This window comes from Rhinichthys klamathensis, unplaced genomic scaffold, assembly GCF_029890125.1.
Source record: "Rhinichthys klamathensis goyatoka isolate OS25496 unplaced genomic scaffold, OSU_Roscu_1.1 h1tg000722l_1, whole genome shotgun sequence".
Classification (NCBI taxonomy): domain Eukaryota; kingdom Metazoa; phylum Chordata; class Actinopteri; order Cypriniformes; family Leuciscidae; genus Rhinichthys; species Rhinichthys klamathensis.
The window spans coordinates 597714-623585 of record NW_026607137.1 but is presented as its reverse complement, the minus strand read 5'-3'; the positions used below and the strand labels follow the sequence as shown (position 1 = coordinate 623585).

The 25872-nt window shown below is 40.9% G+C and overlaps 1 protein-coding gene across 3 annotated transcripts in view; it reads right to left on the bottom strand.

Annotated features, from left to right (window-relative positions):
* Window positions 1-25872, bottom strand: part of dennd4c (DENN/MADD domain containing 4C) — a 127556-nt gene that overhangs the window by 54484 nt on the left and 47200 nt on the right. For all 3 annotated transcript variants that reach the window (XM_056242336.1, XM_056242333.1, XM_056242335.1), the window contains exons 4-12: window positions 13113-13182; window positions 12189-12358; window positions 11093-11334; window positions 8669-8735; window positions 8427-8485; window positions 5363-5507; window positions 4779-4954; window positions 4542-4642; window positions 4199-4417 (exon numbers count right to left, since the gene is read on the bottom strand). In XM_056242336.1, the coding sequence (XP_056098311.1) occupies window positions 4199-4417; window positions 4542-4642; window positions 4779-4954; window positions 5363-5507; window positions 8427-8485; window positions 8669-8735; window positions 11093-11334; window positions 12189-12358; window positions 13113-13182 (1249 nt within the window). The remainder of the gene's footprint in view (window positions 1-4198; window positions 4418-4541; window positions 4643-4778; window positions 4955-5362; window positions 5508-8426; window positions 8486-8668; window positions 8736-11092; window positions 11335-12188; window positions 12359-13112; window positions 13183-25872) is intronic.

The window sequence follows — 25872 nt, the reverse complement described above, 5'->3', positions numbered from 1 at the left end:
GCGAGGGGGACGGCGAGCGAACTGTAGTGAATAGCCCTGTCTTATTGTGCTTAGCACCCACTCTGATATCCCTGTAATCGCTTCTCATGTTTTTACATGTATAGCTAGGGGCAGAATGGCCTCCGAGTTCCGATCGCCGCACTTCGTGGGCTCGAGAAACTGAACCGGAGGTCTGGGTGCGGCGCGCGCGCGCCCTCGGCGCTCGAATACGGCGGCTCGCTGACAGCGGTAGCTGGCTGTATGTGACGTCCCGATTGCTTTGAATGGGGAACGTTTTATGATACGCGAGCGGCACCCGGGGCAAAAAGTTTGTTAGTAAGCGTGAGCGGGCACGTAACTTACATTCAAATGTGACGTCCCGATTGCTTTGAATGGGGAACGTTTTGTGATCACTTTGTGATGCGCGAGCGGCGTCCGGGGCCAGGTGTTTGTTAGTAAACGTGAGCGCTCGTGAGCGGGCACATAACTTACATTCATAACCTGACCGGTATGAGGCTGCTTTGGCCGTGCAACAGAGCGGGCAGATAGTAGGCGTGGGCACGTAGTTGTGGGCACGTTTCCTACATCTAACACTCGAGCGGCATTCGCCAGCTTTAAGAGAGTGGGCTCTGTGAGAGCGAGAGACACGGGTATAGTGCTTGTGTGTAAGGGTGAACACTGAGATGTGGGCACCTTTTCTACACTTATGACACCATCGGCCTGAGGCGGATAACCAGACATTATACCCTTCTTTGTGATGCGCGAGCAGCGCCGGGCGTTTAACCCTCTGGGGACCAGAAACGCGCTGGCGCGTTTTGCTCGTTTTTTTCACATAGCAGAAAAATAGACTTAAAGTACTACCATCATTTCTGTTCATATAGAGTTAAGAAATATGAGAAAATAATCTGTTAAATGTCTACTTTTTTATGTGCCCACATACAATCGAAATAAAATATTGTGCTTTTGTAAAATAAAGAAAATAAACAGGGTGTGCGTTCTGCCTCTCGGTCACCGTGAACTTTTTTTCTGGAGCACGTCTCTAATCTTCAACACAACTCAGCTAATACTATTCACCCAGCCATAAGCAATATATCTTTTAAATCATTTGAGTTTGTACTTTTAAATGATCCGATTCAAAACTAAAATTATTATTCTCCGTTTATGTCATCTATATAAAAAGAGAGACGTGTCAGCCCGTCTCATTATCGTTCTCTCAGCTGATTATCTCTGGTAATGTGACACGCCCACGAAGAGCACGCGCTATTCAAACGCAAATATGTGAAGCAACACATTGAGACGCGTTAACGCCCATAAACTCTGAAAACACACATTATTTTTTAGTCAGATTAATCTACTGTCGTCTTGCGCGGCTATATGAGGAACAATTCTGGGACATTTACCACTGGGTTTATTTTCACTTCGAGGATGAACAGATTCAGCTGAGAAGTAAGTGTTTTTTGCAAGTGCTTTGTTCTAATCGCGATATAGAATAACGTAGTGTCTGTAAACGGAAAAATAGCGTACTGTTAAATGTGAATCATGTTTGTGTGTGTGTGTGAATGAATGAATGAATGAACGCACAGATACGCACTGTTACAGACTAAATAACATTTCGTTGACTCGTTTTGGATAAAGTTTTTACTCTAAAATAGACATCAAATAAGCTTTTTTTAGGAGTTTCTGCTCATATGTTAAATATATAGTATGTTTTGTCAATAAACTAATCAACTAAGATGTTATAGTGTTTGTTCAAGCTATATCAAAATAATGAATCCTCAACTTTGAAATATGTATGATCAAACTAAGACATTTATGGAGAAAGACAATTTTCTTTTCAAGATGTTTCCAACTCTAACTTTGAACCTTGAACTGAAATAAAACCATGTCTATATGGTGAAGGGTGTGTGATAGAAGTGTCCAGACGTATGCACCCTGTATTTTCCTTATATAAATCCAAACAATCTAAAAGCCATTCTTTTTTAAATCTCCTCATTCTTTGTGCAAGGCTCCTGTAATGATATGGCCTGATAGCACCTAATAGGGCCATTATGGGGAGGGTCTTTGTCTTTCTCAGGTGTGGAATGCCACACATATTAATGAGAGATCACGCCTCCTGCATAAAGCTTTCTCAAACAAAACACATCATTAAAAATGTAAAAGACTTTATTGACTTATCTGAATGAGTAGTCAGGATGATTCTCACATAGTTTTGGAGCAAATATTCTAGGCTATGTGATACAATTTTCAAAAGTCTTGTGAAGAAATAATCAATATGTGTTTTGTGGTCTTATTTAAGCAACTTTCATTTTTATTTTTTTCAATAACCACGCATAAACATTATTCTATTAAAAATACAAACATGTACATACATGTTGCTCAGATATCATGGTAGCCAAGTTTGTGCTATATAGAGTGAATTTACACCTTTGCCATTAACATGTTTATAAATAACTGAAAAAAGCACAAATGTCAGTGCATGTCAAAACATCCCAAGGGCCCCAAAAACACTCTGGTCCCCAGAGGGTTAATAGTAAGCGTGAGTGCTCGTAAGCGGGCACGTAACTTACATTCATAGCCACGGGCAGAATAGCCTCCAGGTTCCGATCGCCACGCTTCGTGGGCTCGGAAAACTGAACTGGGGGTATGGGCGCGGCGCGTGCGCCCTCGGTGCTTGAATACGGCGGCTCGCTGACAGCTATGGCTGGCTGTTTCACATGTGATGTCCCGGCTGCTTTGAACATTTCCTACATCTAGCACTCGAGCGGCATTTGCCAGCTTTGTGAGAGCTGGCTCTGTGCGTGTGAGAGTGAGAGACACGGGGTATCGTGTTTGCGTGTAGAGCTAGATCAAGATAGCCTGCTCTAGGTCTGCTGGCTGCTGCACTGTATATGAAACTGATATATGCTGACAATATATGAAAAATTAAGGATAATTTTTTTGGCTTCAATATCTCGAGAAAAGATGACTAACCGTAGCGTAAGCAACTTACGCAATACGAGAGAACCTCTCGTAAGAGAACTTCCTCACATAATAACCTAGAATACTGTCTAACAGTTGATGGCTGCTCTGTCAAACCTTCGTCGTCGGTTAGGAACCTGGGTGTGCTCTGTTACCAATCTTCCATTTGAAAGTCATGTTTCTAGTATCTGTAAAACCGCATTCTTCCATCTTAAAAATATATATAAATTACGTCATATGCTCTCAATGACAAATGCGGAACAATTAGTTAATGCGTTCATGACATCAAGGCTAGATTATTGTAATGCTCTACTGGCTGGTTGCCCTGCACGCTTAATAAATAAACTACAGCTGGTCCAAAACGCAGCAGCTCGAGTTCTTACTAGAACCAGGAAGTATGACCATATTAGCCCGGTTATAGTCTTTCACGTCTATTGCAATCTCAAAATTCTGGCCAGTTGATATTACCTAGAATATCAAAATCCACTGTAGGCGGAAATCCTTTTCCCATTTAGCACCAAAACTCTGGAACAGTCTTCCTAACATTGTCCGGGAAGCAGACACACTCTGTCAGTTTAAATCTAGACTGAAAACACATCTCTTTGACCTAGCATACACATAACACATTATAAACTTCTATAATTCAATGTTAGGCTGCATAGATTAAGTCAGCCGGAACAGGGAACACTCCCCATAAATCCTGATGTACTCGTTACATCATAAGAAGAATGGCGTCTACACTAATATTAGTCTCTCTGTTTATCCTGAGGTTTACTGCAGTCCGCCGTATCCAGATTTGCATTTTTAAAGCTTGAACAGATTTTAAATATATATATATATATATATATATATATATATATATATATATATATATATATATATATATATATATTTATTTATTTACTTTTCAAGGCTTGCACCTTGGAACCTGTTTCAAGGTTTGTGTTCTCGAGCCACCAGGCACTGTTGTTGTGCGAATGAGCGGGCCGGAGCGCGTTAAGGGTTTTCTGTTAGAACGGTGTCGTGTATGCTGCCCATATGTTAATAACTAATGATCTTTGCAACGGAAGTGAATCAATCAAAACTAACTTTAGCCGGACAATAACTTTATTCTAGAGCTGCTGTAAAGCTGAAACAATCTGTTACTTTAATTTCCTATTATAACTGTAAAGCTGCTTTGAAACAATATATATTGTTAAAAGCGCTATATGAAATGAAGGTGACTTGACTAGACTACACAGGTATCGGCTGTAGGAGTTACCTTGCAGGTCATAGAGTGAGTCTGCAGCAGTAGCTTTATCAGAAGGTGCCTGTGTGATGGGTTTGAGGTAGGTTCGGTAGCCCTTCAGTATGGAGGCCATAAAGCGCAGGAACACCTCTTGGATCTCCATCTCTAACTCTGTCTTTTTTTTATGCCAGGTGAAGTCTGCCTCGATAGGGGTCATCTCCACTGCCAAGCCTTCAAGTGCTTCACGCCGAACTGTATGGAAACAAATGCTCAAATGCTTTTTTTTTTTTAAAGAATTTTCTGATATTTTCGAGATGCCGCAGAGGGCAATATTTTCAGTGAATAATAAAGCTATAAAGGTGAAAGGAGATCTTACCAGTGGCAAGCTGCTGGTGCAGGTTTCCTAGAGAGTTGATAAGACTTTTGCAGGGCTTCTTTGGGAGATTCTTCCAGTTACTGTGTTTTTTTTCATCAAACCTAAAACAAACACATTGCAAATATAAAGGGGGAAAAAAAAGGCAGAAAATAAGCATGCCTAAAAAATTAAACAAATAAAGCACAAATAGAGCAGTAAATTCCCAAATGTTAAATCTTATAGATTGAGGGTGCTCACAAGTATATAGTGTTGGTATCCAAGTCCACACAGACCACGTCGGGTGGGGGATCGTAGAGGTCAAAGTATCTAGAGTCAACACCCACAATGAAGGGACATGGTGCGTTGAGGACCCCCGCCAGAGACAGAGGGCAAAGAGGGATATACGGACACTGCCACTGGAATGGGAAGATCATCTGGAAGGAGTATGATAATGATGATGATGTCCTATTTAATCAATAATATAAGAAATAATAACACACACACATACATAATATATACATAAATATATATATTTATATATACTGTATATATATATATACTGTATATATATATATATATATATATATAAAATTTGCTTTGCAACGTAATTTCCAATCATGATTAAGGAGGATTCAGCAGACTACCATAATCTGGCATACTTTACTAGGACTATAACAACATCACTCCACCACTGTGATCAGGTTACCTAAATCTGTATCTTTAGAATGCTTTATAAGAATAAATGCAAATGTTTTTTCAGGGAAATATTGTAAAAGTGCAACAGTGGCCCAACTGTTCAGTGAATTTACCCTAAAGTATTTTTTTTTTTACCAAACACTTACCGCCACAACGGCCTCAGCCACTCCAGTCAGTACAGCTGGTCTCAGAGAGTGCAACAGGATCTTACTTTCCAGCAGGACAAAGTGTAGCAGTGTGGCACAGTTTTCTGGGCCCAGATTCATGAGCAGTGTACCGTAGTCTGCTCCACTGAGAATGGAGAAGACGAAAAGAGAGAATGGGAGTCTACGTAAGCAAAAAATCAGATGCTAATTTTACAGAAGTGGTTTTAATTGGTGGAAGAAAGACATTTTAATATACACATACTTTTATAAAGTTTAGATTGTCATTCTTCTGAAAGGAGAACATTCAATAGCACCATTTAAAATGTATTATTATATATTCATTCACTTCTACTTCACTCCAGAGGGTTTAAAAATAGAAATGTGTATTTAGATGGTATTTTTGTTATATATATATTTTTATGTGTTATTTGAGTTGTAATGTTGAATAATAATCTTTTTACTGGACCGTTCACACCAAAGACAATAATTATAACAATAACTATATTATCGCTCACCAACGCACAATAACATGGGTTGCAGTTATGTCGCCTGTCGCTTTAAATGCTCAATCTCTTTAAAAGGTGGATTCTGATTTGGCTGTTCATCAGCTGCAAAAATCATTCTGAAAGTGATTCCATTGATATCGTTCCTGTGTGTCATTATCGTTACAGTTGTGATATGGAATTCCTATTTCCATGGAATTAGAATGATTATTAAAAACGGTATAGTTATAGTTTTCATTATAGTTATCGACCTTAATGTGAACAGGCCTTAATAGTAGAACTACTGTTCTAGGAAGAACTTCTGATTGTGTGCTGCCAGTGTAATTTCGGTGTTTGGAGTTTGCTCCATGTAATCAGTCATTTGTGGATAGTTATGTATTGTGTGAAAGCTACCAAGATTACTGGCTATGACTTTGCTCTGACAAGGTTAATAAGCAATTTTATCACACTAGTCTCATGTTAACATGCATAATGTTTCATTCATGAGACTATTTTTAAAACCTTTTAAAGTCTATCTCGATGCAATGCCTACCCTTTAGACTTCCACTGTAACACTTACAGTAGTTATGAATACAAATCATTTGTTAAAGCAATGCTGTCGACAGAATTTAAAGGAGCATTACAGGAACTTCAGTGGTGGAGCCAGATGGGTGTCCGGGGTGGCACTGACAGCGCTGGCACTTGTGGCTACCACCACAAAATTTAATTTGCTACAGACAGTATGATGCTGATTGACATTTCTTTTCACCTCTTGTTTTGATGTGCGGCGGTGCGACACGTTGTTAATGTATATTAACACTGAATATTTAGAGAATATTAACAGTCACAGTGTCACAAGTTATGGTATAGGAATGTTTAGCTAATGTGGACCACACTATCTACCACATTAAAAAACTGGTTATGTGAATTATCACCTCTACCTCTAATCAGCAATCCTAGGATTCATTCATGCTTTTTTGATGCTAAGTTGGGTTATACACTAATTTTCTTTCATGGTCTATGGGCCCCCTGAAGTAGCCTAAGCCACCCCTAGCCACCCCATGTGTAAAAACTCCAGTTTAGCACCATCCCCTTAATATTAAAAAATATTGTGTGACTGATGTAATATGCAACACTTTCAAAACTGTGGGTTTAATGACCCTTTTCACTTACTTAAAACACTCATTTAAGTGGTCAGATAACTTCATGGTCAAATGTTTTTTTTGTTTGTTTTTTTAAGTTAATGGGAACTGAAACTGGTTACCAACATTCTTCAAAATATCTCCAATAATGTTCCACAGAAGATTTTTTATATGTTTAGAACAACATGAGGGAGAGTAAATTACAGAATTTACACTTTTGGGTGGACAATCCTTCTCTGATCTTTAGATAGTAAAACCACCACCACTCCAACTTGAAGAGAAAACTAATGTGTCCTGCCATAGTTTCATAATAAACTGAAAATATTGTTTACACTTCTAATAATGACATAAAGGTCTCTAACATTGTGTTCTGTGCATTGCTTTAGCAGAGCTAAAACAAAATCGTGGGATGGATTAATGCAGTGGTTCCCAACCTTTTTTTGTCTGAGACCCCCTTTTCCCCTTTTTCGCTCTTGTAAGCTTGCAGCAAGGATGATAAAATATGTTGTTTTCAAACAAACGGTATGTTTATGCACAAATAATAGCCTACAATATTGAAAATACAATAACAAAAACACCAGTAGGCCCTTTGTAATTTAAAAACGTAAGCCTAGGAGAAGCCTATATATCGGCCCTATTTGAAATGCAAAAACAAAAATATTCACACTGGTGTGTAGGTAAAAAAAGAAAGAATATAGGCTATTACTAAATGACTGTTGTCTGGGGCCTCAATACTTGCATGTTATTTGTGAGGCTTTATCAATGTGAGGCTTTATTTGTTACGCTTTTGGCGCTATAGCGAGCGATAATAAACTTGCGTTTATTAACAGAATAATGCCGCTGCATCTTTCGGAAGAACATTGTAGCCGGAATTACTTCTCTCTGTGTACGTCAATGACGAGTCACGCAGGCACTGGGCTACTCCGCAGCGGCAGCGATCCGAACCAGTGTAAAATAGTCCCAATGTAAACACTTATTATAGGTGTACCATAGTGGTTCAGGATAAGACAAAAACACGGATTGGAAAATAGATTCATGATGAACTCGCTCATTATATACATTTTGTACATTTTTAACAGAAATTTTTTTAAGGACTTTTATTTAATGTTCATTGCTCAACCCCTTTCAAAATATGACGCGACCCCCCACAGAGCTCGCTGAGGCCCCCTTGTGGGCCGCGACCCCCCTGTTGGGAACCGATGGATTAATGCACTTTTCAAAATGCCAAAGGCTGTGCTTTATTTAAATAACAATATAGTCAGTTGTGCAATGTGATGTCAAAGAGGGACCCCATAATCTTACAAAATTCTGTGGGAAGCAGCCCATGAAAGTGTCCAAAGAAAAATGAATAAATTAAACTCCAGTAAATGCCCCTTGTTTCATATTTCATTATCTAAAGCAACAGTATGTCTATTTCTCAATCACACAGAAATCATTTACCTTAATGGTAAAGGTGTACAAACAGGTTGGGACAGGATTAAGGTGTCATGTGCTGACAGCTTGTCGGAAGGAAAAAAACAAAACAAATATATGATTACAGAACACTTAAGCAATAACTAAATTATATAATAAAATCTATAATCTACAATAATTATCTATTAATAATATATAATATCTATCTATCTATAATTATCTATCTATAATCTATAATAATTATCTATAATAAAAAAGACAGTCCTCACCTGGACCAGTATTCTTGGCCTCTGGGGTGAAGGGAAAGAGACATTGTGCATGAAGTGGGATATGTGTCTGAAAAAAACAAAAGTTTTATTAACCCAGCTCATATCTCGATATCACAGTCAAACAATTAACAGTTTTGTTAAAAACACAGATAGGTGATTTACTGCTAACACAGATATACTGATATCCCAGCTGCAAAGCTGATATCTAACAACATTAATTTGTCTTGGTCTAAGTGTCAGTTATAGACAGCAATAGTTACTGTGAACTCTGATGTTCACTTTTCACTCAAATTAATTTTTTCTTTTTTCAAAACGTAGTGAGGTGTCTATGTAGGCTGCATTTTAAGGCCTTATAGACACACTCCTGATTCAAAGGCTTTTACAAAAGTTAGGAATTGCGACAAGCTAAGTAAATATAAATCCAATAAAATAAATCCAGTATATATAAATTTAAATCCAAGATGGTGGACAAAGAGAGAGAAATCTTGATTATAAATATTTCATTAAACACTGAAAATTGTCACTAAAGAAATCAGTCTAAATAAATCTGTACTATTTCACCCAATGTTTTTGTGCTGTGTTTATATGATTATTAGACTACAATATAATTAGCTTAGCAACACGTTAATGTCAAATTCTATTAGAATTATATTGTGTCAGTAACAATCTATGCACAGCTTTTCAAATCAGTCACTTATAAGATTCCATGATTGGTTATGCTGTCTTGGAAGAGAATTGCCTGTTCATTAGGTTTTGGATTCAGACTGTGCAAAATACTGTTATTGTCATTTAAAAAAAATAGAGATAACATTACTGAATATAAAATAGCTGTGTCCCAATTAGGGCTGCACGATTTGGGGAAAATGTTATATTGTGATTATTGAGGTCAATATTGCGATATAATAAACAAATGGTTTCATGAGTCAACTTGCTTGGTTCTCAAGGAAAATGCATACACGGATTAGTGATAATACTGAAGTGTATTGCTCAACTGTAGAAGTGTATTGTGATTGTCAAAACATTTGGTAACTAAACAGAATTTTGTTAAGTTTAGTGACAACATGTTACAATGACTGGTAGGCTACTGTTTTCATTATGGCTTGACACAAATTTTACGATTTCAATTCAAATCTTGTGATATGATTCCGATCTTGATTCGATATTGATTCATTTGGATAAATATTAGGTACAGTAGATGCATGTTAATTTTTATCAAGAAAAAAAATCTCACATAATGCTGTATACATACAGAGAGCCCTGCCAGCTGGTATTATTATTAAAGGTTAAAAATAACTCAAATTAAATATAATGTGGTTTTTACTAGGGTATAATAACAACGTTACAATCTTTTAATGATATAAGTAAAAATATAATAAATATTTAGTGCACATATTCTGGTGCGTGAGAAAATGGATGTGTGGCGTAAGAGCGTGTTGAAAGTGTCAATTGTGTGAGTCTCACACTGAATGAGTGAGAGTTGGCAGCCCTGCTCTGTGTTGGTTATCTTATAGCCAAAATATCACCATATAACAGAGGGTAGAATTTTTTCTGGCCACCAGTTCGGCATCCATCTTCACCTGGTCTATGCGCTGCACACCGGAAAAAGTCACGACGTGAGCATACGCTCCACACGTGCCACTGTCTAAACTGAAACTGACTGGTCTTCTTTTTATTAGTGGTGTAGAAAATGTGCAAACAGCTCTCAGAGAGAATGGGTTGTCATGTCCACACATGCATTTATTTATTTCATAAAACCGCAGCATTTTGCGTCATATAAATCGCATAGGCTTGACATCGCAATTGCGATATGATTAATCATGCAGCACTAGTCCCAATTCAGAGGCTGCATCACAGTGGCGTGTCCTTCGAATAAGGTAGCCTAGCCTATCCCAAGATTCATTGCGCATCGGTGAGGACAGGATTTTTTGAGAGAAAATGCTGGGTCACACTTATTGTATAAGTGTATTGGGTTTCAACTTTCTCAAATATATAACGATACAAATGTAAAAATAAAAACTTTAAAGCTTTAAATTAAAGGTTCAAATGTTGACTTACATCTTAATAAGATGCAACTTTATATAGATTATACTCTTTATTATGTACAAAAACTGGACCACGGTGAATACATTTAAACAGGTTGTGAACCCCATTTTGTTTTTTAGACAGTTGAATATAACTTTCAAAAAACGTTATTGCCGCTTATCAATGGCAACTGTCACAGTTGCTAGACGATAAGATCAATCCTCCATAGGGCAGACCGTCGCATTTAACAACAACACACAGTATCGACCATCGCAGACTTCAAAGGCTATGCCTCTCCTCCTTCGAAGGATGCAGCCTCTAAATTGGGACACAGTTAAAGTGTACTGTTTAACACAAAAGTCACAAAAGTAAACTACAGTTGAAGTAAGAATCTGTTTGTACTTCTCAATGGGCAGTGGGTTGACTCCATTGGCTGACAGCTTGTAAAGGAACATGAGGAATTTCTTGAAGGACTCAAAGAAAGGCCAGCGGGACAGTAGGCAGATGCACTTGTTGGTGTTGACAGTACGGTTGGGTATGACCTTTTTTTCTACAGTGGAGACCAGACCCAGCTGGATCTTCTGTTTCTCACTGAGGCCGTCCACAGGATACGGCTCATAGAACTGTATTCCAGCTCCATACACCTGCAGATGAAAAAAGAAATAGGACCTGATGAAACACAGAAACCTTTTATAAAACTACTTTTGGAATTCAAACCCATGTCATCAATTATTACTGAACAGATTTAGGTAGCATTTAAAGTCCCTGTAAAGGCAATTTAAAAAAAAAAATTCTAAACACATTATAAATGTTAGAAATGTATTGATTAAACATATTACAAAGACTGTGAACTGTGAAGTACTGAATTGTGGAGTTAGACCGTTAAACAGTTTTTCACCATTGCTATTTTCCGGATTTTCTGGGCGGGGCTAAAACGGGGCTCGATGACGCACTGGAGCCCTTGAGCTCCTGGACACGCCCCTACTTGATGACGCACTAAAGCCGCTGAGGCTGGCCGCTCCTAACAATATTATAGAGCATATTCACATTCTGTCGCGCCGACAACTGGTGCCATCATCGGGAGTGCGTGCATCCATTTCAGCTGTAGAGTTGAGTGTGGTGACGGCAGCTTTCCCGCGAGTGGGCGTGGCTTCAGCGCAGCCAGTGGACACGCCCCCAGCGTTTGAGAGCAGAGAATACTGCTCATTTTTTCAAGATTTTGATAGCTTATTTTATGTACTTGCAGGCTTTTTTTATCATTCAAATTTGGCTGGGTGACTAATAACACATTTTTCTGTGGTGTGACAAACTCAGAACACATACTTAATTTTGACTTTACAGGGACTTTAATGTCTTCCAGCTAACTAAGGTGCAGTTAAGGAATGTAATATGTCACCACAATTAAAAGAATGAAGAAAGTACATTTGACCATTTTGCACTTCACACATATAGCTAAATGATAGTAGGATCATACTGACATCAAGACATTTTACTCTACCTTTTCCCCATTGGAGTTGGTGAGGACAAATGTGGAGAAGATGGGTAAAGGGTAGCGTGTGCTAGGAGCCCAGCACTCAATATTGGCCCCCATAGGCAGGCAAAAGAGGGGTACAGACTCAGAGAGGGGAAATGACTCATAGTCCTCCTCAGGATAACGAAAGATCAGACCTTTAAATGAAAAGTTTTATTAGAAACATTGTGTTTGAATGTGTGCCATGTTTCTAAAATTAGGAAGTATCATTAGCATCTTGGCTTATGGTATAAGCATTTAAATTATTATGTTGTAAAAAAAAAAAAAAAAAAGAGAGAGAGAGAGAGAAAAAAAAAACCCCAGCTGTTTGCAGACAGAAAGTAAACTATGACAAACTAGGATGAAAGGTCATGACTACCATATTGAAGCATGAAAGCATTCAGCCCCTTAACTAACACATCAAACAGACATAATTTATGAGCAGAGCGACGTATTGAATATATGAAGAGTGCGCAACACTTTCCGGGGTGGACTTTCAGACACTGTTTCACAGAGACATGGAAACGTTTCACAGAATTGTATTAGCAAGACAGACTGCTTTTTACAAATAAAACCAGCAAGACAGACTGCTTTTTACAAATAAAACCACCGCACATATATCTTTTCTATAAAATGAAGGCTGCTGTATGCTTAATCAATTGTTTTTTTTTGTAGAGTTAGTGTTCATTTTCAGGAAATCTGAGTGGAGTGCCATTTACTGTGAAATAGCAGGGGTGACATTTAAAAGTAGGCCTATCTTTTCAAAGCACTGTCAGAAAGATTCTGACAGTAAAAATCAAACACCTGAGATCAAAGGAATGAAAAAATAAACAAAATAATGGAGGGAGAGAGACAGAGAGAGAGAGAAAGAGGCAGAATCAGAAATAGAGGCAGAGATGGCTTAAGACTTACCAGCCTTATAAGGGATGGAGTTGGAGGCGGAAACTGACTTCTTGTAGCACAAAAACACACTCGATCCCCACTAAGAAAGGGGAAAGAACAGAGAAAGAACAAATTAACTGAATTACATTCATTTAATGTTATGTATAATACTGTGAGCAAATGTTATACATTACAAGGACAGTCTAATTTGTTTGTACAAAGGCTAAACAGCTATTAGGCTAGCAGCACACGGAACTGAAGAAACCAATAATAATTAAAGTTGCCATTGCCTTCAGAATAACTTGAGTTGCTCTTGGGAGTACGATCCTACATCTTTGAGCTATGCATTGAGGGATCTTGGATCGAGTGTGAAGTGCTGGACTGCTGTTTATTGCCCAAAGATTTGTAATTATGCTGACTTATATTATATTTAAACTTAGTTGTGCTTGCACAGAAAAGCATCACTATTGTTATCTCACATACTTATAATTATTATTGGTGGTCCTTGCAAACCAAAGTCTTCATATCTTTGAATCACAATGTTCTGAACAATCCCAGAGACTTGGGGTGGTTCGGAACACCCCAGCAACTGCTTAGCAACCATATAGCAAGCAACATCCTAGCAAGTTAGCAAACCACTGAGAATACTCTAGCAACTGCCTATCAACCACCCTAGCAACTGCTTAGCAACCACCTCATACACCTTAGCAACTGCCTAGCAAAACATGCTAGCAACATCTTAAAATAACCTAGAAACGTGCTAAAACATGATAGCAATGTTAAAACATGCTAGCAAACAGGTTACAAAATCCTAGAAACATTCAAACAACATGCTAGCCATGCTAGCAAACATGTTAGAACATGCTAGAAACATGTTAACCATGTGATAAAACATGCTAGAAACATGCTAAATGTGGTTAACAACGTGTTAAAACATGCTAGCAGCATACTAAAACATGCTAGCAATGTGCTAAAACATGCTGATACATGTAAAAAAAAAAAAAATCCATTGACTTGACAATGACAAGATTGTTCAAATGAGCCAAGACTATTAAGGCAGGTCTTGAACGCATTGGACAGCATTATATATATATATATATATATATATATATATATATATATATATATATATATATATATATACATATATACATATATTGGCATTGCATTGGTTCCATATCACCTCGCCAAATGACTTCAGTTATAAGGTCTAAACAGCCTGCAGAACCAAAACCCACAACAACACTGACCGAACAAATAAATATAGTAAACAATAGGATAAAAACGACAAATTATTTCCACGTTTTTTTGCCACAAAATTAAGTTTTATTATGCATTTATTAGTTATTATAGAAAGGCACATATCTTTTTCCTCACACTCTCTCCCACTCAAACGCACGTACAGTACAGGTAAAGACACACACTCGCATGTTGTCAGCGATGCTCTGAAGATTTTATCAGTAAAATAGTTTAGCAACTTAAAAGCTACATGACGTTTCTCACCTAGCGAGGTGCAAATAAATGTAGTTTCGCTATTAGTAGATGCTAGTAATTCACACACGTTTGATCTCTCTCTCTCTCAGTGCATTGATAGCAGACTAATGCAGTTATTAATTGCTACTAGCTCTAAAATGACGTTTTGGAATTAGCAACAGAGGATTGGGAAATTCTAATTCTCAGTTTTAAGCTTGAAGAAGATATTACACTCAAGTATGGTTGCTTTGAAATTAACATTTAGTTATATGTTATATGCAAAATTGCATCTCCTTATTAGCCTAAACACAGGCTTTTACCTCCCCCAAACTTCCCGAACACACACACAAGAAATTAAATACGTTCATCCCAACCACCCAAGCAAAGGTTGGATATAGGCTTTATGAGTTTACTGACAGCCTACATACAGCGCTTCACAGATGTTACATATCACATACCCAACCCTTAATTCGTCCAGGTTAACGATTTCAGTAAAACACTCCAATAAGGTACTTTTCTTTCCTTCCTTTTTTGTTTCTAATTCTCCTTTTCTAAATTTCTCTCAGATCTGTTTTGTCTCCATTGCTCTTTAAACAAGTAACTGCACAACTGCGAATTGTAATGAGAGTCTGCAAATTAGTGCCTGATGAGAAATTAAGTTGTAAACTAGTTAATATTTCCATTATTATGTTAATTAGTTTAGAATTAGAAATCAACCTTTAGAAATCATTCTTATCAGAATAACTTCTGCTAAGCTTGTTTATATTTTTAGAACGCTATGTTGCAGTTTTTTTCCTTTGCGTTTTATATAATGACAGCTAGGAGGTGCTCTAGGCATATGTTTTCCTTGATCAGTTCTCTTACGAGAGGTTCTCTCGTATTGCGTAAGCTAGCTTACGCTACGGGAAAGATTCATCTTTTCTGAAATATTGAAGCCAAAAATTATCCTTAATTTTGTATCCATTGTCAACGCAGTGCAGCAGCTGCAGACCTTGAGCGGGCTAGCTAGCGAGCTCATTGGTTGCTCTGCGGCAACTGCTGCAGCCTATGGACGGACAGATTGAACTCGCGTCCAATGAGAGGCGCTCGCGCCTTCATCACGTCACAGCCCGCCAAACTGGGCGTGGCTAGACTGTATATTAGCGAGGTCCGAAGGCTGCTTCCCTGATTTTCATCTCTTCAGCGAAGCTCTTCGCATCTGATCCACAGAAGCCGCGCCGCCATCTGAGGGGCATTTTAGTGAGCTTGGACAGCGCTTGAAGAAGCCGGCCGTCTTCGCCACCTTCAGCCATCCGGCAAGCTACGCCATCCGGTGACGTATCCTTTTTAGAGCTAGCTAGTTCCTCAGTGAACTATCACAAAAGAGCACGAGCGTCTTTGTAAAGATGCCTCGCACCACCTGCGGCTCATGCCGCGCCCCTCTCAGCGCCGGAGACCGCCGCCTCTTCTGCGCTCTCTGCCTGGGACTGGAGCACGCAGAGCTCGCTCTCGCTGACGGCGGATGCGACCTCTGCGAGGAGCTTCCGATGTCGACCCTGCGGGCTCGACTCGAAGCGTTCAAAGCCAAAGCCGCCGCACCGCCTTTGGTATCGCCGGAGCCCCCCCCCCAAGGACTGCTGTTCCGTCATGGCTTCGGACAGCGAGGAGTGGTCAGGCTCCTGCCGGAACTCCACGCCGAGCTCACTAAGTCGTGGAGCGCGCCTCTCTCTGCCAGGAACCGCTCCCATGCCTCCGCCTCTCTCTCTTCGGTGGATGGCGCCGCCGAGAAGGGCTACTCTTCCATCCCTCCGGTCGAGGATTCGGTCGCAACGCACCTTTGCCCGCCCTCTGCGAGATGGCGGTCTAAGCCCGCGCTCCCGTCTAAGGCCTGCAGAACCACTTCCGCTTATGTTGGCCGCGCTTATGCCGCCGCCGGCCAAGCCGCATCCGCTCTGCACTCCATGGCCGTCTTGCAAATCCTCCAAGCAGACCTTCTCCGGGAGTGGGATGAGAAAAACAGGCACCCAGAGGCTGTGTCTGACCTAAGGAGCGCGACGGATCTCTCCCTTCGCGCCACAAAAGCTGCAGCCCAAGCCCTGGGGAAGTGCATGGCCGCGCTGACTGTGACCGAGAGACATCTATGGCTAACGCTTGCCGACATGGGAGAAACTGAACGCGCCACGTTCCTCAACGCGCCGCTCTCTCCTTCCGGTCTCTTCGGGTCTGCGGTGAGTGGCATTATCGACCGCTTCTCAGAAGTCCAGAAAGCCACCCAAGCCATTAACCTTTTCCTGCCTCGTCGCGCTAGCTCCTCTGCAGGCCGCCCACGTGACCAGCCTCCTGCACGAGACCCTGCACAGCGCCCAGCTCAGCACAGCCAGACTTCTCAGCGTCGACAGGGCGGCCGCCCTAGATCGCGCTCAGACAGCCGCCGCAGACCGCCGCCTCGGATCATGTTTGCGAGCCGTCATGCATAAGCACAGTAAGCGCGCTCACATATTCTGTTCAGCTCGCTGTGTGCGGCAATCAGGGCGATCTGGCCATTCACCCTCTAGCGCTACGCTTCAAAGCGTGGGAAGCTATCCCAGGTATACCCAAATGGGTGTTAAGCACAATAAAAAAAGGTTATTTGCTACAATTCGATCGCCGCCCTCCCCGCTTCCGAGCGCGGCTCGAAACGACTGTGAACACGGCAGCAGCCTGCATGCTTCGTTCAGAAATAGCAAACCTTCTGTGCAAAAAGGCCATAGAGAGAGTGCCACCTTCTCTGAGCGAGTCGGGGTTTTACAGCCGTTATTTTCTTGTTCCCAAGAAAGAAGGCGGCCTCAGACCGATTTTGGATCTCAGATTTTTGAACAGGGTGCTTGTGAAAAGACCGTTCAAAATGCTTACAGTCAGGAAACTCCTCGCGCACGTGCGCCAGGGGGACTGGTTTATATCTCTCGATCTGAAAGATGCCTATTTTCAGATTCAGATAAATCCCCGTCACAGGCCATTCTTGAGATTCGCCTTCGACGGTCAGGTTTATCAATACACCGTCCTTCCGTTTGGCCTGTCCCTAGCACCCCGTATTTTCACGAAGTGCATGGACGCGGCGCTCGCACCCCTGCGGAGCCAGGGCTTGCGAATATTGAACTATTTGGACGATTGGCTGATTTTGGCACAATCACACACGGAGCTGCTGTCTCACAGGACAGTTCTCCTCAGTCATCTGAACAGCTTGGGTCTCACAATCAATTGGACCAAGAGCTCACTTCAGCCCAGTCGAGCGATTTCCTTCCTTGGAATAGAGCTAGACTCTGTGGCTATGACGGCTCGCTTATCAACACAGCGCGCGCGCCGTGTTCAGCGACTAGCCGCATCTTTTCAGATGAACAACCTCACGCCTCTGAAACTATTTCAGAAGATGCTAGGTTACATGGCCTCAGCCTCAGCAGTACTCCAGCTGGGTTTACTGCGCATGCGCCCGCTTCAACATTGGCTAAACACCCGTGCGTCTCGCCGGGCTTGGGCCACAGGCCGCCAGCTGATCAGAGTGACTCAGACCTGTATCTCAGCTCTGCAGCCCTGGACAGTGGCCGAATGGTATCAGCGGGGAGTGATGATGGGAGCTGTATCTTGCCGAAAAGTCATCTCGACAGACGCGTCCAACACGGGTTGGGGCGCGGTCTGCACCGGGCTCACTGGTGTTTGGCCTATGGTCAGTGCAGGAAAAGCTCCTTCACATAAATTGTCTGGAAATGATAGCGGTCGAGTACGGGCTCGTGCACTTCCTCCCGGTCATTCAGGGTCACCACGTCCTGGTCCGGTCGGACAACAGATCTGTGGTATCCTATCTAAACCGTCAAGGCGGTGTCAGGTCCAGGAACCTCTTCCACCTGACAGAACCCATACTGAGTTGGTCCCAGTGCCATCTGCGCTCGCTGAGAGCGACGCATGTGCCAGGCCACCTGAACGACGGCCCAGACAGACTGTCCAGAGACAATATTCCCCCAGGGGAATGGTCCCTGCACGCTCTAACAGTCCAGATGTTATGGCGCCTATTCGGCAGACCAGAGATAGACCTCTTTGCGTCAGAGGAGAACTCTCACTGCCCAGTATTTTTCTCGAAAAGCGAGGACGCGCTGGCCCAGACTGGCCCAACCGCCCGCTTTACGCCTTCCCTCCCGTCTCGCTATTGCCACAGGTAATACAGAGGATCAGGGAAACGCGCTGCTCGGTGCTCCTCATAGCCCCGCGCTGGGAGAATCAGACATGGTTTCCGGAGCTTACGCAGCTGTCACTGACTGCCCCGTGGCCCATTCCAGTGAGATCAGATCTCCTCTCTCAAGCTCGCGGCACGATCTGGCATCCCCACCCAGAGCGCTGGGCGCTGCATGCGTGGGTGATCAACAACTACCCGTCGCTTTGCCAGAGGGAGTTATGAACACTATCATACACGCTAGAGCTCCTTCCACGAGAAGACTCTACGCGTCCAAATGGTCTGTGTTTTTAAAATGGTGCACCGACAGAGATCTGGACCCACGGACATGTGGGGTTTCGCCGCTGCTCGTGTTCTATTGGATAAGGGCAGGTCCCCATCCACGCTCAAAGTATACGTGGCGGCCGTCGCAGCGTTCGCTGAACCCCTGCACGGCCAGTCACTGGGAAAAAACGAGCTGGTCATCCGTTTCCTTAGGGGAGCTAGAAGGATGAACCCCCCGCGCCCCCCATCGTTTCCTATCTGGGATCTTTTTATGGTTCTCGAAGCTATGAAAGCCCCTCCTTTCGAACCGCTTCAATCCGTGGATGTGAAATACCTTTCACTCAAAACCGTTTTTCTGACTGCCTTGTCATCAGTCAAACGTGTGGGAGACCTTCATGCGCTGTCTGTCAGCCCCGCGTGTCTCGAGTTTGGACCAAATGACTCCAAGGTCATTTTAAAGCCTAGACACGGCTATGTCCCCAAGGTGATCGGTACCCCGTTCAGAGCGCAGATCATTTCCCTATCGGCTCTGCCAACATCCGATAGCGAATGTGACGCCAATCTCCTCTGCCCTGTGAGAGCACTGAGATTGTATACTGCGCGCTCTGCCTCTTTCAGACGCACTGAGCTGCTTTTCGTTTCGTTCGGAGGGCACACCAAGGGTCTCGCACCAAGGGTCTCGCCGCCTCGAAACAGACACTGTCTAGATGGATAGTGGACGCTATTGCTGCTGCGTACGCGTCAAAAGACCTGCCATGCCCGTTAGGCATTAGGGCTCACTCCACTAGAGGCATGGCCTCCTCGTGGGCATGGTCCAGCGGGATTTCCATTCACGACATATGTGTGGCAGCGGGCTGGGCTTCCCCCTCCACCTTTGTCAGATTTTACAATCTGGAAGTACCCGCCCTGCAGGCAAAATTACTAGCGGTCTAAGACGCTACAGCTCTCCTGGTGAGCTGCACTGATGGGAAACTCTCCACAGACCGACACTGCCGCTCTGTCTCTCTTCCCACTATGTGCTTATGTATTACATACACACTGGCCCGCGCTCTTGCTGGCCAAAATGCTTTTCCCACTCATAGGGCTCCCCGGGGTTTTCTCCCCCTGGGCTCATGCTATGGATGCTTGGCGCGCATGGCGTTGACAATGGGTTCTCGTAGCGTAAGCTAGCTTACGCAATACGAGAGAACCTCTCGTAAGAGAACGAATCGGTTACCTAACGTAACCTCGGTTCTCTCTAGATGAGGGAACGAGTATTGCGTAGCCGCCCGTGCTTGAGCCACGAGCGATTTTCGCTTCATTCTATGAAAACCAGGGAAGCAGCCTTCGGACCTCGCTAATATACACTCTAGCCACGCCCAGTTTGGCGGGCTGTGACGTGATGAAGGCGCGAGCGCCTCTCATTGGACGCGAGTTCTTTCTGTCCGTCCATAGGCTGCAGCAGTTGCCGCAGAGCAACCAATGAGCTCGCTAGCTAGCCCGCTCAAGGTCTGCAGCTGCTGCACTGCGTTGACAATGGATACAAAATTAAGGATAATTTTTGGCTTCAATATTTCAGAAAAGATTCATCTTTCCCGTAGCGTAAGCTAGCTTACGCAATACTCGTTCCCTCATCTAGAGATAACCGAGGTTACGGTAGGTAACCGATTCGTTTTCCCTGAAGAGATATATGTTGTTGTGACACACTTTCTTTTTTTTTCTTTTTTTCTTTTTTTTTTTTACCTTTTTTTAACCCTTGTGCTGCATTAGGGACATTTTTGGTCTTTTGCAGTTTAATTTCTTTGACCATTTTGGCTGTTTTAATGCAAATGGTATGTAATTTGGCAAAATTGTGACTTTTTAGATAAATGTAACAAAAATTATCCCATTTTGCAAAATATGTATAACACACTCTGTGTAGAACAAATAGTAACACTCAACACCATAATGGACAAAAATGTCCCATTGAAACCCATTAAAACGCCGTTTAAAGCCGGGGCCATCATTAATACACGAATCATGATTTATGTTGAAACATCCTTTTATTTTGAAGCAAAAGCATTATATTTGCATTATATAGTGTATTCCACCAGATGACGTCACTACATAGGTATTCCCTATGGGTGGAAATGCATGTTATTTTCCTGGTTTCCACTAGGGGCACTATTGACTGTGTTATGAAGCATTTTAATGGCTCAATGATCTAAAATTATGTCTCTGAGTATGTGTGGATGTCTGAGAGCAATGTGTGTCTGCGTTGACAAAAGTGTGTGTGTGTAGGGCCTAAATATAATACATGGTGTTTAGGCGAGTGACAAATCACAATATCCTGAAGGTCATATTTTACCCTTTCTGTCTACTCTCTCTCTCTCTCTCTCTCTCTGTGTGTGTGTGTGTGTCAGTGGTGTATGATGTGTGTGTAGGTGTGTGTGTGTGTGTGTGTGTGTGTGTGTGTGTGTGTGTGTGTGTGTGTGTGTGTGTGTGTGTGTGTGTGTGTGTGTGTGTGTGTGTGTGTGTGTGTGTGTGTGTGTGTGCATTTAGCAAGAGAAAGCGCTTCTTACTGCATTGTTTTCTTTCGGTTTGATTCATGCGTATTTTACGCACAGACATGAACCTTTGACACAGCTTAGTTTTTTTTTTAGCAGTCTATGTTTTAAAGTTAATTGATAATTTCTCACATACGTAGAGGCACAAAAACAGCCATGCAGTCAGTCCTTAGACAATAATAACACCTTTCATCTTGCGGCAACACAAAGATGTAGCTGCGAGGGATCCAAAACAAAGTCTGCCTTTGTTTTGGATTAGACTAGTTGAGAAATCATACAAGTGCGGTTGATGCAAAAGTTATAAAGCTGTGCACATCTTTGGTGCAGCAATTTCAAACTGAGCAGAAAATTCAGAGGAAAGTGGGTCTGCAGACACCCATGACAAGAGGGGGAGGGGGTGCAGTTTCTGCCCTAACAAAAAAAGAAAAATCTCCACCACCTGCTCAAAATGTGGCATTTGCATCTGTAAGGAGCATGCATTGCAATTCTGCAGCTCCTGCAAATGAGCTGAAGAATGATTTTGTTTTGAAGTTTTGATATGTTTTAATAATAATAATAATAATTCATTACATTTTATATAGAGCTTTTCTCGGCACTCAAAGCGTTTTACATAGAAGGGGGAAATCTCCTCAACCACCACCAATGTGCAGCTCCACCTGGATGATGCGACGGCAGCCATACTGCAAATTTGGCCAGGATGCCGGGGTTACACCCCTACTCCGAAAGACATCCTGGGATTTTTGTGACCACAGAGAGTCAGGACCTCGGTTTAACGTCTCATCCGAAGGACAGTGCTCTTTGACAGTATAGTGTCCCACTATGTTAGGACCCACACAGAGCACAGGGAGAGCACCCCCTGCTGGCCTCACTAATTTTATGTTTATAGAATTAAATTGTTTATAGAAAAAATAAAAATTCATGTTCATGGTGATCTTGTAGTTTTGCTTTCTTTCTATAGCAAATTTTGATGTGTAGTGAGACAGGCACAGGTTATAATCACCTAGTAGAAATCAGGAAAATGTTTGCAGTACTACAGATGTTTGCAGTATGTCAATTATATGACAAATGGTACCAACTGGTGGAAAACAGTAAAAAGTAAATATTTTACCCCAAGGCTTGGTAATGACAGGGTATTTGAATAGAAATTATGAATTTATGATATTATGAAAGTGGGTTCAAAAATGGATATTTGAATGGGTTCAAATAGGACCAAATTTGTCCTTAACGCGCTATGTGTGATTTTTTTCAAAAATCTTACATATCACAAAAAAAATAAAAATGCACCAAAAATAATGTTGCTGCTAATCTTTGACATATTCAAGACTGTGATAATCCAAAGCCAAGGTTTTCACTTTGCATTTAGTATATGGAAAATAATTACATTTTTGTGTTTTTTCCTCTTATACAAATTGATGGTATCACCACCAAAACTGGTATTTAAAGGGTTAAAATCCTGAAATTAAATAAATATTTGGTAGTTATGATGAGGACTGATGCTGGTTAAAAGATTTAATTTGGTAAAAGTGGAAAATAATAATAATATATAATATTTTAGGCAATGTTTAATATGTGGCCATTTTTGTCCATTAACGCGCTAAGTGGGATTTTTTTTTTTTAAATCTGACATAACACAAAATCTTTAAATGCACCAGAAATAATGTTGCCGCTAATCTTTGACATATTCAAGACTGTGATAATCCAAAGCTAAAGTTTTCTCTTTGCATTTAGTGTATGGAAAATAATTACATTTTTGTGTTTTTTCCTCTTATACAAATTGATGGTATCGCCACCAAAACTGGTATTTAAAGGGTTAAAATCCTGAAATTAAATAAATATTTGGTAGTTATGATGAGGACTGATGCTGGTTAAAAGATTTAACTTGGTAAAAGTGGAAAATAATAATAATATATAATATTTTAGGCAATGTTTAATATGTGGCCATTTTTGTCCCTTAACGCACTCAACGGCGTAAAAAATCTAATCTAACAAGGGTTAATATGAACAACAATGGGAAGAGCAACCGTTCAGAAACGTTTTTCTTACACTTAAAACTGTAACACTCATACAAATTCCGATCTTATGGGCTTGACATACTCGGACCACTTTGTCCAGATTTTGTAAAACATGTCCCTTTGATTCCTGAGAGTGAATGAAAGCTTTTCCATACTGTAGATTTCATAGATTATGTTGACCCACTCTTCGATGGTCGGAAGGTCCGGTTTTAACCATTTCCTGGTTATGGCTTTTTTACTCGCTGCCAGTAGTATCCAAAGCAACCTCTTGTCCTTATTTCTCCAGTTATTAAGATCAACGTTGCCCAAATACACATTTTCAAAATTGCAAGGTAATTAACTACCAAATATATGATTAATATGCGTTGTGACACACTTTCATTTCGTTTTAACAGTGAAATGAGAGTTCCGTGTCTTTATTAAAATCAACACATTAATGATTTATCTCTCATCGAACCGCGACCCACCCGCATTGATTGGAATGTTACATTTTTATTACTTGGACCGCCAGACCCGCGGAATATCCGCAGTCTCCACGGATATAACCTTGATCCACGCATCACTGCAGTCAATATAGCGTTATTATGTCAAAATAATAATTTAGTGAAACCATTGTAATCCTGACAGTATTCTATTTTGTTTTACAAAATTCAACTGTAATCTGATTACTTTTTTTTGACATACCTGTAACGAATTACAGTTACCAGAGTTTTGTATCCTGATTACGTAATGCCGTTACTCCCCAATCCCGAATAAGGTGTATACTGAACTTGATCATTTAACCCTCTGGGGACCAATGTGTTTTTGGGGTCCTTGAGATGTTTTGACATGCCCTGACATTTGTGCTTTTTTCAGTTGCTTATAAACATATTACTGGCACAGGTGAAATTACACACTATTTAGCACAAACAGGGCTACCATAATATGTAAGCATATTGTATTTTTGAGAGAATATTGTTTATGCATGTTTATTGATAAAACTAAAAGTTTAAGTTTCTGAAATAAGGCCACAAAACACAAACTAAATATGTGTCCACAAGACTTTTGACTAGGGATGCACCGATACCACTTTTTTCAGAATCGATCCGATCCGATACCAAAAATTCTGAGTATCGACCGATCCCCGATACCGATCCGGTACCAGCGCAGTTTTTTTTTTTATCAAGTAGAATTTTTATAACTCTGTGTGTTGAACTGATAATCACTCTTTTGTGTATTAAACACAATCTACTTAATATAGACAACTTCATTATAAAGAAAAACAAATCAAAATATATGATCATAATCTATGACAAAAATGCTATTATAAACTAGATTAGTGGATAATTCAGCAGTAAAATGTAATCTATAAAAATCAAGAGTGCACAGTATACTTGTATAAAATCTGAACATTTAGTGAAAAAAACATTTAGTGGGGAACAAATAAGAGACAATAAGTGTAACACTAAATCTGGTAAAACGTTACACATTGCTCTTTGTATTGTTGTAAAATATATTCATGAAAAACAAGATAACAAAAATCAAAAAGATAAATTATTTTATATATAGCCTAAAATTGAGACATGTTTTAAATGTATAGCACAGCTGTTTAATAAGGTAGGAACATATGATAGATAGGACAGAACAAGAAAGGCTATTAATAATCTTTCATTGCGTCACTGTATTATGATATGAAAGGCTCCAATACATTGCGGCACACAGCGCTTATGCGCATCCCGAGCGCAGAATGATGCGCTTGAAGCCACACGGAGTCACAGCGTGTCGAGTCCGCAGTGAAAAGTTCACAAAGGAAATACATATTGATGCGTAGTGTATTATACAGTATCTATCTATGCAATCGTTTATTGAGCCTTTTCTTTTAATAGTTTTAAATTTCAGTTAGCCTACTGTGTGCGTGAAGAACAATTATAGTGCTCAGCTACTGCACTCCATTGTTGTGATCTAAGAGACACCTGACCCGGTAGAAAGTAACATGATTAAGTTACAGCAATAAAGTCCAGCAAGATAAAATTGTTTTATAAGAAACCATAGACCTTTATCTACAGATCAAGTATAATAATAGTAACATTGAATCATCTTGTTCTCGTGTTGACTGTAGTAACCGAACGCGACGCGCTGTTTGAATGCTGAATGAAGAATGATTGACAGATTGACGGATGGAAAAGTTTACGTGATCTTGAATTAAATGACTTAAATATTCATGTCTATCTCACATTATAATATATAATGGCTTCAGAACACTTATAATATAGTGCACGAAAACTTTATGGTGCTTTATAATGTTTGTGTGCCTTCTGTTGGGCTTAACAATAACACCGAATATATACGCACAATAT